Source organism: Oryzias melastigma, linkage group LG12, assembly GCF_002922805.2.
Source record: "Oryzias melastigma strain HK-1 linkage group LG12, ASM292280v2, whole genome shotgun sequence".
NCBI classification, from domain to species: domain Eukaryota; kingdom Metazoa; phylum Chordata; class Actinopteri; order Beloniformes; family Adrianichthyidae; genus Oryzias; species Oryzias melastigma.
Genome location: NC_050523.1, coordinates 19,054,497 through 19,070,693, shown reverse-complemented (window position 1 = coordinate 19,070,693; position 16,197 = coordinate 19,054,497). Strand labels below are relative to the sequence as shown.

Below are 16,197 nucleotides of genomic sequence, written 5' to 3'. Positions count from 1 at the left end.
ATTTCATATCATTAAAATGTTTTTTTTTTCCCCCACTATACATTTCTGGTTTTTGCTTTTACTCTTAAAGTTAATTCCTGTTGCATTTAAACTTTTTATTATTATTCCAGTAAAATCTAATCCTAATTAAAAGCGTTTCATACCTTGTTCAGGTTTACCACACAGCCTTGTATAAGTATGGAGCTGATTACAGCTGCTCTGAAGCAAATAGTCTCTTTAGTTGGAAGATTTCTTTAATTCTCTCCTAAAATTGATCACAGCTGTCAATCATTGACAGGTCAGTACAGCACCGACATCCAATATAAACTTTCTTTTTTTCTTTTTTTCCATGGTGATAATTTGGGTCAGTTATCGAGGTCACAGTTTGCTCTTTTGCATGGGAAACTTTTACAGGAAACCCTTTTTATTAGGTTTTTACTATAACAAACTCTTCTATCAAAAAGAGAACTTTTTCTGCTTGAAATTAAATCTAAATTGTAGCCTGACCATCCATTGGTTACATTTTTCAAATGGGAGTGGAAGATGTAGATCAGTGCGTTTGTAAAGGGAATTTAAATTTGATCAAACTATGTGCAAAAAGCATTAAAAATATGTTTTTGTTTTTAATGTTGGCAAAAAATTGGAATCACTTGATCCATGAGTACAGCTGGAAAATGGAGACCAATGACTTGAATTGCTTCAGCCAGTTTACTTTTTTCATTTATTTTTGTAATGATGGAAACTTCCTTGTTTGAGCTCTAACACGTTTTACATTTGCAAGTTTTTAATACAATCTTTACATTTAGAAATACTTCATTTTTGTAAATGTTATCCTAACCTGACGAGTCTTTGTAGTTTGCCAAAAATGGTGTCTTTCCTGAGACTGTAAGGGGTTTCTTTCTTTGAAGTTGAGCAAAAATCAGTGGCTTAAAATAATCAAAACTGAAAAAAAAAATGCTGGTTTAACACTTAGAATAATAAACTCAAAGAAATACATGCTGAAGCAGCTGAGCAAGAGTTGGGTTTTGTTTAAAACTGGACTTGATTTTATGCTGAACGTGTGCTCCTTTATCTGTTCTCTATAGATGAAGGCACAGAAGACCTGTCGATTCATGAGGAGGCCGATCCGCCTCAAAGCAGCATGCGGAATCGCCGCGCTGTTGTTGAAAAGCGAGCTTCGCCTCCCCGCCCTACTGAGAAAATCTCTGGTCATGCTGAGGCGCCCATCACGACCCTGGCACAGGACTCTGGGAGCATGACGGAGCCACGCCCACAAGATTCTGATGAGGCTCTGAAATATGACGGGATGATGGCAGAAAAGGAAGAGCCCAATTGTGACTACGATTCCAAAAAGCATCCCAGCCAATCAAAACCTGCGATTGGAGAGCATCATCAGGATCAAAATGAAGTGAGTGAAATCTACTTTACACTTACTATTAAATGTTGCTGCCAAAAAAACAATAGAATCACAGGATCTTAATTTTAGAAATGCAATTTTTATCCCAAAATTTTCTACTGTTCAGTTAAACTTTGTTTTTATTTCTTGATATGAAAATGGTAGATGACCTCATTGTTAAAATTTGATTTTGGTATGCTAAAAGTTAAATGTTTGCTCCATTTATTGAATTTACTTCCAGTGATTGAAAAATACATTCTCATGTTTCTGTAAATGCTAAGTTTAGAGCAGTAATGGTTTGAACACATGCATCAAGGGGTTAATATGAACATTTTCTTCAATTCCACATACAATTCTTAGTTTGTCCTCTTCTGCTGACAAATGTTTTAAAAACATGAATAATCTGCAACAGTGTGGGTACACGTGTTGTATTGCTTTTTTTTATTTTTATTTTATTTTATTTTTTTTTTAAAAGGTATTGTATGCCAAAATTGAACAAATATCATTTTGTCTCGTTTCCAGGTGCTAGAACCGCAGGAAGATGAGATCATGGAGAACGTCTCCACTGTGAAAACCAGTAAGGAAAAAGTTCAGTGGCTGAGTTCAGGTTTCTCTCACGACGTTGAAATCAGTCAAGAAACTGATAAAAAGAAGCATAAAACCAAAGCAAGCAGAGGGAGGGGTTTGGAAGAGCCGACCATTGACGCTGATCAAATCAACTCTGTCAAAGGTGCAGAGGTCGAGTGTAATGCAGAAGAACTAAGAAACGAGTCCCTAGGAAAGTTTGAGCAGCTGGCGCCCTCAGAATTTTCAATTGGAAAAGTCATTGAGGATGAGGCTCATCTGAATGATGATGCTGCTGCAGAAGTGCTCGACATCAGCCCCCAGCAAACAAAAACTGGCCTTGAATGTGGTCTAGAGGAAGACATTGAAGAGATTCTGGCTCTTTCTGACGAACAAAACCACTCAAGCGTGGCACCAGGGCCTCCACTTTCGTCGCAACCTCCTGATCTACAGGACTCCTGTGTCGTGGACCCTATCAACAGTGTGAGCCAACTGGAAAGGGAAGTTGGAGGTGAACGTTGGTGCAAGGACACTGAATCTGTTCCTCTGATGGGCGCTAAAGAAACCCAAGGAGATGAGATTGAGGGCAAGGATGACCCAAGTGAGGACCGTTGGGTTCCTTCATCCTGTAACGTCCCAGAGGAAGCTGTGCCTGTGACATCTTCAGAAATGGGTCGCTCTGTGGATTCCTTTGAGGAACAAACGCCCAATGCAGATCTCCCTAATGCTGGGCCTGTTCTGTCCCCCAACATTAATGCTGACGATGTCTGTCCAATTGGGTTTGACAAGAGCGAGCTGACATGGTCACCTGGTGCCGGGGAGGAGAGCGGCATTTCCAGCATGACCGTCAGCCCGGACTTGCTAGAGGCCGACTACGACCCACCGACTGAAGGCGTGACTCTGTCAGTAACTGATCTGTATCCAGACTTCGGAGCGCAGACCGACACTCAAAACAAATTCCTTGATAATGATAAAGCTCCGGGAGGGATTAGGTTAGATGCTAGCAACTCGCTTGGGGCTTGTTTGTCTCCGCAGCACATTAAGGACCAGACCACGCTTTCTACGAACTGTGAGGAGCAAAATGGGATGGACCAGTTCACAAATGAGTTGAAACCAGGTGCCGTTGTTGCAACTGAAAGTGAAAATGGAGAGAAAACTGGAGACGATGGAAAGACTGAAATTAGCATCATGGAGGCGACTATGGACACTAATGAGTGGATGACGGATGGTAATGAAGCTCATCCCTGGGTAAGCCCTCCTGTTCCTACTGTGGACCACAGGTACTCTTCATCCGAAGTGGAGACACCACCCGACAAAGTGAACACTGACGAAAGCGTAGAGAAGGGCAAAAAGGTCGCTGCAGTCCAGCCAATGTCCCAGGATGTCCACGTGAGCTTCCACATCCACTATGTTACCCAGTCGCCGTTCCAGAAAGTGGCCATCACAGGAAACCAGCAGGAGCTGGGGAACTGGAAAGGCTTCGTTCCGCTAGAAAAAACCAAGGATGGGCACTGGGCCACAGTGGTCAGCCTGCCCGCAGAGAGCCATGTGGAGTGGAAGTTCGTGGTGGTGGATAAAGGAGAGGTGTGCCGTTGGGAGGAGTGCGGCAACCGCCTGTTGGAAACGGGCTCCGGAGATGACCTGCTCGTGCATAAGTGGTGGGGTATCCTGTAAAAGCTGATTCCAAGGGAAAAAAAAGTCTTGCAGAAATAGAAGTATGTGCAATAAGCTTTGGCATTACATACTGGACCAGGTACTAAGGAATTTGTATGTTCTTTCAAGAAAAAGATGATTAGTAGTTAATTTGTCACAATATAGATTACATTTATTTCCCAACTTCAGCAAAATTTGTGAATACATGTCTTAAATTTTGATTCTTTTTCATGCAACATTTAAAAAAAACTAATCTCTAGAGTATCTAATTTATTTTTTCCTAATTATTCTAACAATTGTCACATTTCAAATTTTAAGATTAAATCTTACAAATAACTCTTAATCCTAAAAATGTGATACTAATGTTATTCAGCTATGCCAGAACTTATGTGAAATTTCCTATAGAGTAATATTTAAATATATAATGTATTTTAAAACTCACAAATATATTCTATGATAGATGGAGAAGTGTTACAAAAAGGGTCCTTTTTTTTTTTTAGTTTTGCATCAAAATTGTCCAAAATACACCTAATATATTTTCAATAATTTTTGTGCTCTAGATGGTCAGTATGAGGATAAATGCACATACTTACCCCCTTTTAAGCAATAATTGAAGCAATAATTCTGTGTACTGTTTTTACTTCAGGTGCTTTGTTTACAACTAATACTGTGAGCGCTGCTTTCTTCTTAATGACCTGCACGCTGGACTGTCCTGTCATTCTACAAAGGTGCCTTTTAACGATAATTCTGTGTGATTTAAGTGTCTAACTTCCATCTTTACAATTATAGCGAGCTGTATGGTCTGTAGAACTAATTGTGATTTAATGTTCTAAAAAAAAATTCAAATAAAGTAATGTTTCAATAATTGCAGGAATTGTTGCTTATAACTTTTTGCGATCGGCAGTGTATATTTGGGTGAATTGTTGTAATGGACTCGAACCTTTTTTGAGGTGCTGAACTTCAGAATTAAAATGTGAATCCATAGCCAGATGCTTCTGTCTGAGCGAAGGACAAAGCTGTGGCCTCGTTCTGATTCCAGCTGGCTCCGAAGCTGCTCATGCCAGGAGAGCCTCATTAGCAGACATATTTGTGCCAACCTCTCACTGGAGGTCACAGAAAATCTCTCTTCCTGTCAAAAAGTTGACAAAATTGTACTTGAGAGGACTTTACAAAGTTACTCCAGGTGAAAACCTTTCATAAGAGAGGGCTAATAAACTGTTTTAATCTGGTTTGTTCAAGATTCACTCTGGTGTTAAAAGTTGTGAGCTCAGCACCAAAAAAATTCACTTTGTTTTGATATTTTAGTTGGTGTAATCAAAACTTTATCTTTAGTGAAAAATGGTTACCTTGTTTTTTACTTCATTTGATATCTTGTTTTAATACCAGAAGCTAATGAAGGAAAGAAGCTGCTTTATTCATTAAGTTTAGTAAACTGTCATCTTGACTGTCTTTATTTTTACTCAGTTTAAAGCTAATGATGGTTAAGATGTATGGTTTACATCCACTTAACACGTGACTCGATTAGTCGACTAATCGGAAAAAATAATCTGTGATTAGTCGACTATTAAAATAATAGTTTGTGGCAGAACTACTGTGACGTACAAGCTATAGAAGCAGGCCGCAAGCTCCCGGCCCCACTCCATTTTGATGCATCCACTTGTAGACTACTAGATCTATGAACGTCTTTATTCTACTTGTTTGAGCTGAAATCTGGCTCCAAACTGCTCCAGTATTGGTTGACATTTTTGTTGCACCAGTTTAGTTTATTTCAAACAAAAAAACGATACATTTATACACTTGCTAGTAACTATAATCGTTCAAAAGAGCAACAGAATAAGTATGTTTGAGAGTCAAAAATGCAAAACAAAGACAATATATAAATGTAGTTTTAGGTTTATGAGGGGCTGTGGGCTACCGGGAGAGTGTGTTAACAGATGGATGATGGGAAGTGAGGGTGGGCTTGCTCTAGGTTGATGGTCGTACCTACAACCATGAACTAGTGCCGCTCAGCACAAACTACATCCTAGAAAATTATGTGGTTTTAGGTTAAAAATGGCATAATCATAATTTTAAAAAAAATCACTGATTCTAAAATGGATCAAAAGACGATCAGAACGGAACTTTCAGTTGAGTATCAACCTGGGTTTGGCACAATAATTACTAGCTCAAAAAGCATTTACAAAAGCAGAGCAGAATTGTTAGATTGAGACGCTTTACAAACAAATGTAAAGTAAATCTCTTGTGGTACTGATTCTACATTGTGGCGATTACAATCTGCTCCCGTTTCTTGACCCTTGTTCTGGATATTGACCCAAACATGAATCAATCAAACGTGTCCTCAGTCGTTCGACCCTCTTCAGACTGGGTCAATAGAGCAGTCCATGTAGGAGTCACGTGATTTTTCAAAACCTCAAGGTTCAACGAACTTTAATAAAAGACTAGGAACATGAATTTGGTGAACATTTGGTCTATTTCTACTAGAATAGCCACAGTAGGAAATTTGGATTGGCCAAAAAGTTCATTTTTCCGAATGTTGGGTCTTTTTGTGATGACTTAAAAAGAGTCAACTGTTAGATTTTATGCAAAACTTTTTGGTGCAATCATGCAGTGTACACTATTACCACTGTGAACCCTTCTGTGAAAAGTTAGAGTTCTCCCTTGTTTTGATACAATCCCAACATTTTCTTCCTCCATTTCACTCATTGTTTCATCTGTCACTCTGCACACATCTTTGGTCTTTCTGAATTTGGATTTCTTAAATGGACTTTCCCATATCCTGAGGCCAATATCTCCTCAGAAAGACACATTCTACTGTTGCTCAAAAACGATCTGATACTGATGTTTACACAAGAGCGTCAGGGTTCGTTTTGGGATTATTTGTTTAGCAAATGGATTTTACGGTGGCCCTGAAGTGCCAATCCCACTAACAAACCACTCAAGGAAAGTTTCAGAAAAAACACAATTCCAAAGAAAAAAGAAACAAAATAAAAATCCAAAGCAATGTCATTTCATACCAAACTATCAGTTAAAATGATGAACAAATGTCATTTATGAATGATGTCTCCTACCTCACTACCGTTTCGTATTGTTTCATTTTTTTTAACATTTCATTTTGATTTTTTTGTATTGTGTTATGGTTTCTGGAATTTTGGTTTAATATCTAAAAATACAAAAAAAGTAAATATTTTTTTCTTTTTTTGATTGTCGCTATCTTTAATATGTTTTTGGTGTCATCTGGACTTCAGGGCCACCATAATAAACTTAAAGTTCTTGGCATCAAATTTAAAAAAATTAAATTTAAAAATGTAAATTTTTTAAATTTAATATGTTTTTAATTTAAAAGTGTATTTTTTTATTTGGATATTAGTAATTGAATTTAATTTAAATTTACATTTGAAAATTTTCAATTATTAGGGGTCAGAGGTTAACATTTTAAATTGACTAACCACTCTGAAGGGAGTCCTTCAGAGAAGGAAGAAAAAAATAAATCCTCATTTGGAAATAAAAACTCAAAAATGTGTTTTAAATAATAAGCATTTTCAGTCAAGACTAGCATGTCTAACCAGGAGTTAACCTAAAAAAAATCATTTATTATTTTTAAAAGAATGCAAATCCAAATTTCTTAAAGACTAAAATAAGACTTTACGGCTCCTTCTTGGCTTTGATCAGTAGAAAACAAACCCAAATGGCTTTTACTGTTAAAGGTTTCTGACCTCTGACCCAGACGGAGTTCGCGTTTCTATATTGCACCATCAATAGGCAGATACTTGAAACACAGGGGAAATAAAACAATAATTTGGATTATCCATATAATTTATTATAGTTTGGCTGGCCAGATTAAATAGTTCACCGGGATGCATGTGGCACCGGGCCGTAGTTCGCCCACCCAGCTCTAACCGGTTTGCTATTCTTGTCTGCAGACCTCCAGGCAACACTGGAGCTCCACGTTTCCACCCCCACTTCAGTCTCAACAGAACTCTGTTGCCTAGTAAAGGCAATAACACGTTCTGTGTCCAAGTTGGAGCGTCTTGGATGAAATTCTCCTCTTGAAGTTCAGCTGGTCGTCTCTTCTTACATGGGCCAGTCAGTGAAACCAGGCTATTCCTTTCACCTGAACTCTGGCCTTGTGGGATGTGTAATCCTATCAGGGGCTCCCAGTTTCTGCTGCCATGTGTGTCACTCTGCATTTAGGATTTCCTTACGATTCATTTTATTGCTTCCATTATTTTTTTATAGCTTTTCCTGTCACAGATGTCATCATGGATTTAAAGACTGTAGCATCTTCTAGATTTATAAACCTTAAAACAACGCAAATGTGTAACATATTCTGGACTGTAATTAAGATTTTTGGAGGAAAATTGGTGAGACAGCTATAAATACATTATCTTTAGTGTGTTAGTCATGGAGGCTATTAATACAACCCAACAGTCCCCATTCCTATTCCATACTGTGGGATCATGGCTGACCTTCAAAGAAGACTCAAGAGTGCTGACACTGCTGTCGTGTGAAAAGGCGGTGAGTGGAGTGGGAGGCAGAGTGGGGGCGGGGCTTAGTTAGACTTCTGAGATCAGTTTAACAAAAAATCTTCTCAAAGTAAAATGATTTTATTTTTATTTTTTTCTATATATCACTGTTTTTTGTGTTCTGCATAATTAAATGACAGGATTCTTTCTTGAGGAACAGGAAACTGATTAAAAGCTCTTCTGGACTTCTGCCATGCTGGGATGGCCTGCATCAGTGAGATCTGCTCTAGCAGAGAACACTGCAGTGGCAGAACCCCCCCAAATTAACCTCTGTTCTTGTCCATGAGCGACGCTGAAGGGTATGCATGAGCAGGGGTGCTGCTAGATTTTTACTGGGGGCCATTAAACTGGCATCAATTGCTCTTTTCACTCTCCATTATTGAAAACTCATCATGACTGTACGTTAAGCTAATCTCACTGTCAAAAATAGGGATTTAAGGCCAAACTATCATTATCATTATGTAACCTCAAATTTCTTCACTTCCACCCCTGCAGGGCTGCAGGCCAATATGTTGAGCTGGCAAACGCTTTACCTAAAAGTTGCACAAATTCTAATCTTATGATTTTACTATGCAAATGATCTGTTTTATTTTTTTGTTTTAACTTGGTACACTTCGATTCACTTGGTCTTCCAAAAGTTAATTGCTTACATTTTATTGTTTTTGCTTCAGTTACGCAGATTTGTGTCCATCCATCTTCAGAATCTGCTGTATCTCATTCAAATCAAACTATAACTGAACGAATGTCTGGATACTAAAAGTCCGACGGGCTGTGGGAAGAGGAGTCACTGGGAGAGTTACACATTCAAAGGTGGGCGGGGTTTCTATACCGGAGCTGCAGAGCATGACTTGAAACGTCTGAAATGATGTGGGACTTAATACAGTTGTTGAATCACAAAATTCAAATATTTCACAAAACTGAAATGGAACTGGCTGCCTTAGGAACTACATGGCAGGTTCCACAAGAGGTCCCACAGCATCACAGGAAATTGCAATTGCAAAATTGTGTTTTTTGGCATTTCTAGAATTTCAATCAAGTTTTGCGCATATGTGTCATGGAAACACATCTATTTTGATTGTTGTAGCAGCAGATTAGTTTGGATCTTCAGGAGCAGCTGTACATCTTATGAACAAAGATAACTTAAACATACGCAGACACCAATAAAACTTTAAAAACTTTTGTAAATACTGTAAATATTAACAGAACAGGCAACACAAAGATAAATTAAGACTTGAATTAATAACTTTCTTGAAGCCTGTAAAAGGCTCCAGTGAGAAGAAAATCAGATATCAAAAATATATATTTTTTAATCAAGATTACATAATTTAAAAGAAGAAAATACTCATAAAATTAAATAAAACCATTTGCAAATCATTCAGATGATTAAAAATCATTGTTTGCATAGACTTTTCTTTGAAAGTGGCCACTTTAACACCAGTTGATGCAGCAGATGGGATCTGAAGACTTTGCAGGAATACTTCTAACCCTTAATTTATGTCTCTTCACTTAACATTACAAACATAATGGGAAAATTGCTGTTTATTTTACAACTAATTGTATGAAAGTTGATGTTATTTAAAAACTGGTATGATCAAAAAATACACCTCTAATGCAAAAAACGTCATAAAAAACATTTTAAAGCTGAAATCTTGGGTGACATTTTTAGTCTAAACTAAGGACTTTGTTGCTCCTCCGACTCCTCGGTTATGGTGCGAAACAGCTGTGGCTGATTTTCCCCGAGGGGGTGTTCTTTTTGGCCAAAAAGGAGAGGTCGCCTTGGGGTTTTCTTCCCCAGGAACTTTTGGGAAGTTACCAGATCACCGTATCCCTGGGAATGGGAGAAGGCGTAGCTTGAGCGGGTGCTGACCCGCCTGGTAGCTGGGCGGCGTGGAGAAATGGCGGGCACTTCGTCTCTTCGCATCTTGTATCTCACCTTGAAGAGAGAGAGGGAGAAGAGTTAGGGCTATGCACATGAGGTCATCGTGGTTTGTGTCTTTCTTGCCTTGTCATTGATTGTTGGGGAAGTTTGTAGGAAAATGAAGCGTAGAGCCACAACAGGTAGAATGCACAGGAGACACGCCAGGAATATGATCAGCCACGTGTTTGGCTGGTTCAAAGAGTTTCTTCCTGTGCCTGAAACAAAAAAATTATAGTCAAAAAGAAATAATGTTGTCGTAAAGTCATTATTAGCGATAATACTACTAAAACACAAATATTTTATTTTATTCTTGCATTTTTAAAAACATGGGAAAGATACATAAAAATGTTAAGTTTATGGAAAACAGGATTTTTGATTTTCAGTTTTAGTAATCTGGGCCTTTTTTCAGTTTTTTTTTACCTTAAAATGTGATCTAATAATTTAGCTTTAAAACGTTTTTTTCTTTTTTTGCAGTAATGCTTGATATCCATTTTGCTGGTTTGACATCATCTTCTATTTTCACCTGAAACTGTCCAAACAACTCTATTCTAAGGGGTAATTTGTTTGTAACAATGTAACAATGTTTTGTAAAAAAAAGACCAAAAATTTTGAGACAAAAAAGTCAAAACTATGAGAAAGATGTCAAAAAAAAAGAAAGAAACAGCCAAACCTTAATACACTGTTATATTTGCTTTAACCAACATTTTCAGAGCTAAGAACTTTATGTATTAGTCATGTTAAATTTTAAATCAAGACAAGTCAATGGAGGAGCTGGTTTACTTTCTGCATCTATACAGTGACTGAAATTGGTGAACTTCCTGGTGCGTTCAGGGACTACTGATTAACACAGGTCAGGCAAATCCTGAATTCATAGGAATAGGTAAGTTTAAAAAAAGAGCTATAAAAATAAATGAAAGTGCGCAATATTTTTTTTTCAAATTCATTATGATTCGAAATATGTGTTTTTCTGTGTGAATAAAAAAATGATTTTTGTCTCCAGTTCTACAGCTTTTCTAGTTGGAATTGTTCTAATTGCTTTTGCTCACGTTATCCAACCAGGCAGCATGTTTTCGACTCACCAAGGAACTGAAACATGGTGGGAAAGATAAAAAACAAGCCGTTACTACTCAAGGTGAAGGTTAGAGCGAAGTAGGCAGCCATGCTGCCCCACAAAAAAAAGTGGTTTATTCCTGTCCAGTACCAGGTATCCAGAAACATCTGAAAAACACAAATATGGATCGTTTATACTAATGGAAATACCTGTTCAAAATACAAGCTAGACATTTGTCCCTAAGTTATATATGTTTCAAAATCAGGTCAAATGATTAAGTGCTTCTATTGTGTCTCACCTGTGTATTCACCACAATGATCAGACAGGTCTGTAGCAAAAGAGCAAAAGTCTGATAGTCTGTAATGTCTCTCCCGTCCTGTCGGACTGTGTCGTGCAAGGCCCCATACGGGACGAAGAACAGGACCAGGGAGTTGTAGCAGCTTTGCATCATACAGAGCAGAAAAGACTTTTTGTTGAAGTACATGTTCTGCTGGCCGGGAATGTAGAGCTTAGGATAATAAAAGCTCCAGCGGCCGTTAACATCCTGCACCGACGGAGAAGAAGAGGATGAAATGACGACGGAAAAAACAGAAAAAAACTTTTGCTTGTGGATATTTTTGAATACCTGATCAAAGAGGCTCAAGGCAAGGACAGGAAGTGCTGTGTAGACCAGGTTGTAGCAAGTACTGAACCAGTCGTCATACACCGGCTACAAACACAACATCAACACCTGTTAAATACTCACTGCAATTCATAGATTTTGTCTTCTTCTTTTCTATCTGACACTTGTAGATGAGGAACATTTCTGAGGCTTTACTTTTGTGATTTTTTTTTTTAGATAGAAATAAATTAATGAACTCTAAAAAAAATAATTGTGCACTGTAAAAAGTGTTGTAAAATATGTTTAAAAAGCATTTCAATTCTGTTTCGCATTGAACTTTCCTTATATTTGTTGGAATATTCTCTGTACTAAAATGTACATGTTTGTTCATGGGTCAAACTGTCTAAAAATGTTTCTCACTTTTACCCCAGTAGTGTTATTCTATAGATGGTATATTTGTGTTTCCTGATATGAATTTGACTTGTAAACTAATAATATGGGTATTCCCACTTTTATCTATATACATGTTTGGACTGTATACATGACACATATATATTTTATATGTTTGATTCTATTGGGTGGAGGCCTTGAATAAGTCATTTGGGTTTTTTGCCTCTCCCTGCACTGTACTTGACTCTCTTTTTATGAATCCTTATGTATTTATTTGTGCTATACAATAAAAAATGCATAATAAAAATTAAGTTCTTGCAAAATACAGTAAAACATAAGCAGAAATGTTGCAGTGTGTATTTGCAGTATTCCTTTTGGTTCCTGTCACGTACCTGTGCAGAGTAGCCACAAAAGAACGCGTACCAGAAGTGCACAAAGGTGAAGGTGAAGTTCTTGAGAAAAAAGTATCTGAGGAACTTGGACATGCGGAGGTAAGACCAGCGACCGTGCACCAGCAGGAGGCGCTGGAGGTAACGGAACTGAGCAAAGGAGAAATCGCTGGAGAGGACTGCCTGCATCCCCTCCTGACCACTGATGCCCACACCGATGTGAGCAGCTGGAAGAGAAACAATAATGAATAAATATGCAAAACAGGTCAGATAGGTTTGACCTCTCAATCAAAGCAGTTTGTATACTGGCAGTTTGATTAGCTTACTTTTGATCATGCTCACATCGTTGGCTCCATCTCCAATAGCCAGAGTGACAGCCTGCTTGTATTTCTTGACCACTTTAACCACTTGAGCTTTTTGCAGAGGAGTGACCCTGCAGCAAATCACTGTCTGACACATGCATGCTGTCCTCAGCAGCTCCAGCTCCAGATCCTCCTCCAAGGCAAAAGCCTGAAAATTACACAGGTATGATATACTTTTTATTGTTTAGAAACAGTAGAATATTATTTTCATTCTTCTTCTTCTTCTTTTTTTTTTCTTCTAAGCAGTTCTAGGTTTTAAAAAGGACTTGTACCAAGCTGGATCCGTTGATAATCAAACCGTATTGTCCATCCACTTTTTCATCCTTCAAATACTGGGTCTTATTGAGCCAAAAGAGGCCGCCACGAGATTTCCTCATAGACGGCTTTGCTGCAGCTTGTGGACACATTTTCTCTCTTGCTTCTCTGAAACCAAAAAAAGAAGTCATTTATACTGTGTTTTGCGATAAAAAGTAACATCTATATACTTAATGCAATATAACTGAGTGTCAAGATGACATCCACATAAAAATACTTGTAATTTATTTTAATTAAAATGATAGATTCGTGAGTATTCAACATAAATGTGCTATTGCTGTGAAAAATAGACATTTTTTAAGTGATATACAGTAAACAACTGAAAAAGAGGGATTCAAATCCATGTAAAAATTAAGGTTTTGTGGTGGTAAATTATAAGTTACATGATAAAATAGCAATAAATATCAACTGCAACATCAATAGTCTGTGGAATCGCTGGTTTTGGAGTGACTTACTGTAGCTCCTTTCGGACTCCTTCAGCAGTATTTGCTGACACAACAAAAACGTCATTCATGTCTTCCCTCAACATGTTGCAGGCATAGCCGATATTTTCCGCTGTTTCTATTTGAACACAAGATATACGCAGTTAAAATAATCACATTTACAAAAAAGCACATTTAAATGGCAAGTTTTAAAAACAAACACACTTGTTATTTTATTTTATGGTACATGTATCATTAAAGTCCCACTTCAATCATCTTTTGATCTATTTTAAAACCAATCCCAGTGGTTTTTCATGCCCTATTTATGCAAACACGAGAAAACTGTTGTTTTCTTCTCTGTTACAGCTACAAGATTTACCAAAGGCATTCTTTCATATGCTCCTGAGACACAATGTTTTAAATAAAGAAATGCTCAAAAATGCAATTTCAAGGATACATTTTTTACATATGTCCTCCATCATGAGAAAGATACAACATAAAAATAACAAAAATACATTTTTGTTGGAATAGGTCTTTAAAACCATTTAGGGTGTATTCAATTGCAGGGGTCCCCCAAGGTTCAATTTTAGGCCCACTACTTAATTTATATATGCTGCCACTTGGGGACGTCATCAGGAGGCATGGCGTTTGTTTTAACAGCTATGCTGATGATACACAACTTTGCATTGCTGTGTCTCCTAATGATGAAGAGTCAGTCAACATTTTAGACATTAAGTGGAACCTCCCAGGTCTGGCTTTTTGCTTGGATCTGGGGGGGTCATGTGGCGGCGTATTCTGTAAACTTGATTGAGGAGTCACTGATGTGGACAGGTCCCTAAAATAATGTTTCCTCATCTCAGTACAAAACCACATTTCTACTTTCCATTATTTTAGTGATTATTGTTATTTATTTATTATATATTTAAACTATCATTACATGAACAAATGCCTCCATGCTTCACACACACCCACAATGACTGAAGGGTTGAATCACCTGCAGATTCTCTAGCACCACTGTCAATGTATCTTTAGGTCTTGGTTAGAATCCATCTTTGCTTAACTGATCATTATTAAAAACTTTAAATGTGTCACATTCTTTCATCCAGCTCCAAATATCAAACTGAATGTCACCAACCTTGTTTGTCTCCAGTCAACACCCAGATTTTAATATCCGCTTCGGCCAGTTGCTCAATAGTGTGAGGAACTCCATCTTGTAACTTGTCCTCCACAGCCGTCGCACCCAACAGCTGGAAACCAAATATGACAGGTGGTAATTAAATATTCATTAAAGCTTATTTAAATGAAAGATTACTGACATAATGTTAAAAAAGGGTACGTTTTGAAATAGGAGAAAATAGGAAGCTAACAAGTGAAGAAAGGTCAAGGAAATGGACTAATAGCAGGAGATATGAGAGCAGCTATTGACACACAAATAGAGGAGCACTTCAGATGAGAATTCATAGCAAATGTTTGGATTTAGAGACACGTTTATCTGGTGAACTAACAGTCATCTCTTTTTCAATCTCTTCATAAAGTTCATCCAGTCTCTCCTCCCTTCCCTCCATTGCGATGCTGGCGTCATGGTGTCTCTTCCTCCACTCCTCCAAGTAGCTCCCATCCAAATCCTTATAGGCCAGGACCAGCGTGCGGAGGCCGTCCCCTGCATATTCCTGTTTTAATTGGAGTAAAGAAAACACTATAATATGTTTAAATTGCATTAATAAAAATCATGCAGTTTTAGGTCTCACATTGAGGTGTTTGGTGGTGACTTCCATCAGTTTGTCACTGGAGGGGTGCAGTCTCTCATAGATAACCATGTCTGCTCCTTTGCAGAAGAGGGTGATCTTGCCCTCAGGGCTCCGCACTTTTTGTTGAAAAAGAAAACATATAAGTCACAAAATATGCAGAAAAATAGATTCAAATCTACAGTTTAGTCAGATTTTTACAACTGCTCGCATTCAAAAATTAATACATTTCCAGGTCTTTAAATGAATGCAAAGACTCAATGAAACATAAAACTCAAACCAATGAGGAACAAATTTGACATTTAATATGATTAAATAGCACGGTTATTAAGTTTATCCATTATCTCGCAATTAAATATGCCATTCAGTTTTGTTTTTAAATCAGTTTTTTTTTGCATCAATTACTAATTTTATCTGTTATTAGATTTCCCCCACCTATCACTGACATCCTCTTCCGCACGTTGCTGAAGTCCAGGACTGCTACGAGTTCATATACAACTTTCCTGCCCATCTCCATGACAGTAATGGTTTCTGGCGTGCGAGAGCGGAACACAAAACCGAAGTTCCTCGCTGCCGTCACCAGAGCGCTCTCATCGGGAGACTGAGCCTGGTAGTTGAGCTCCCCTGTCAAATTAAAACAAGTATACATATTTTTTTACTTCATCAAGCAAAACAAATGTCTAATGCTACAATCACACAGGCCTCCGCTAAGCGAGTTCAAGAGGCCACTTTTGTTCAAAACTCTTCCATTCACATGTCTCTATGCAAGTTTTAAAGTCACTTTTCAGGCTTTACAGGTATGTATAAATCGAAAGTGCCTCGAAAGTTAAACCATCTGAACTTTTACCAATCAGGGACTTGGATTTGCATAAGCAACACTTTTAGGTTT

At 37.8% G+C, this 16,197-nt stretch overlaps 3 protein-coding genes across 4 annotated transcripts in view; 1 reads left to right on the top strand and 2 right to left on the bottom strand.

The window, feature by feature from the left end:
- Positions 1–176, bottom strand: part of LOC112163361 (heat shock protein 30) — a 3,532-nt gene extending 3,356 nt beyond the window's left edge. Inside the window, exon 1 of the mRNA XM_024299725.2 lies at positions 144–176. The gene's annotated coding sequence lies outside the window, so the exon portion shown is untranslated. The remainder of the gene's footprint in view (positions 1–143) is intronic.
- stbd1 (starch binding domain 1) overlaps positions 1–4,466 on the top strand; it is a 5,429-nt gene extending 963 nt beyond the window's left edge. Inside the window, exons 2-3 of the mRNA XM_024299723.2 lie at positions 1,065–1,387; positions 1,898–4,466. Of these exons, the coding sequence (XP_024155491.1) occupies positions 1,065–1,387; positions 1,898–3,613 (2,039 nt within the window). The 3' untranslated portion in view covers positions 3,614–4,466. The remainder of the gene's footprint in view (positions 1–1,064; positions 1,388–1,897) is intronic.
- Positions 4,467–9,008: 4,542 nt separating this feature from the next.
- The window catches only part of LOC112136121 (phospholipid-transporting ATPase ID), a 16,040-nt gene continuing 8,851 nt past the window's right edge, over positions 9,009–16,197 (bottom strand). For both annotated transcript variants that reach the window (XM_024257715.2, XM_036214552.1), the window contains exons 16-28: positions 15,744–15,932; positions 15,312–15,427; positions 15,069–15,233; positions 14,699–14,810; positions 13,597–13,702; positions 13,099–13,249; positions 12,791–12,974; positions 12,468–12,691; positions 11,710–11,793; positions 11,383–11,628; positions 11,113–11,251; positions 10,118–10,248; positions 9,009–10,048 (exon numbers count right to left, since the gene is read on the bottom strand). In XM_024257715.2, coding sequence (XP_024113483.1) covers positions 9,788–10,048; positions 10,118–10,248; positions 11,113–11,251; positions 11,383–11,628; positions 11,710–11,793; positions 12,468–12,691; positions 12,791–12,974; positions 13,099–13,249; positions 13,597–13,702; positions 14,699–14,810; positions 15,069–15,233; positions 15,312–15,427; positions 15,744–15,932 — 2,108 coding nt within the window. In that variant the 3' untranslated portion in view covers positions 9,009–9,787. The remainder of the gene's footprint in view (positions 10,049–10,117; positions 10,249–11,112; positions 11,252–11,382; positions 11,629–11,709; positions 11,794–12,467; positions 12,692–12,790; positions 12,975–13,098; positions 13,250–13,596; positions 13,703–14,698; positions 14,811–15,068; positions 15,234–15,311; positions 15,428–15,743; positions 15,933–16,197) is intronic.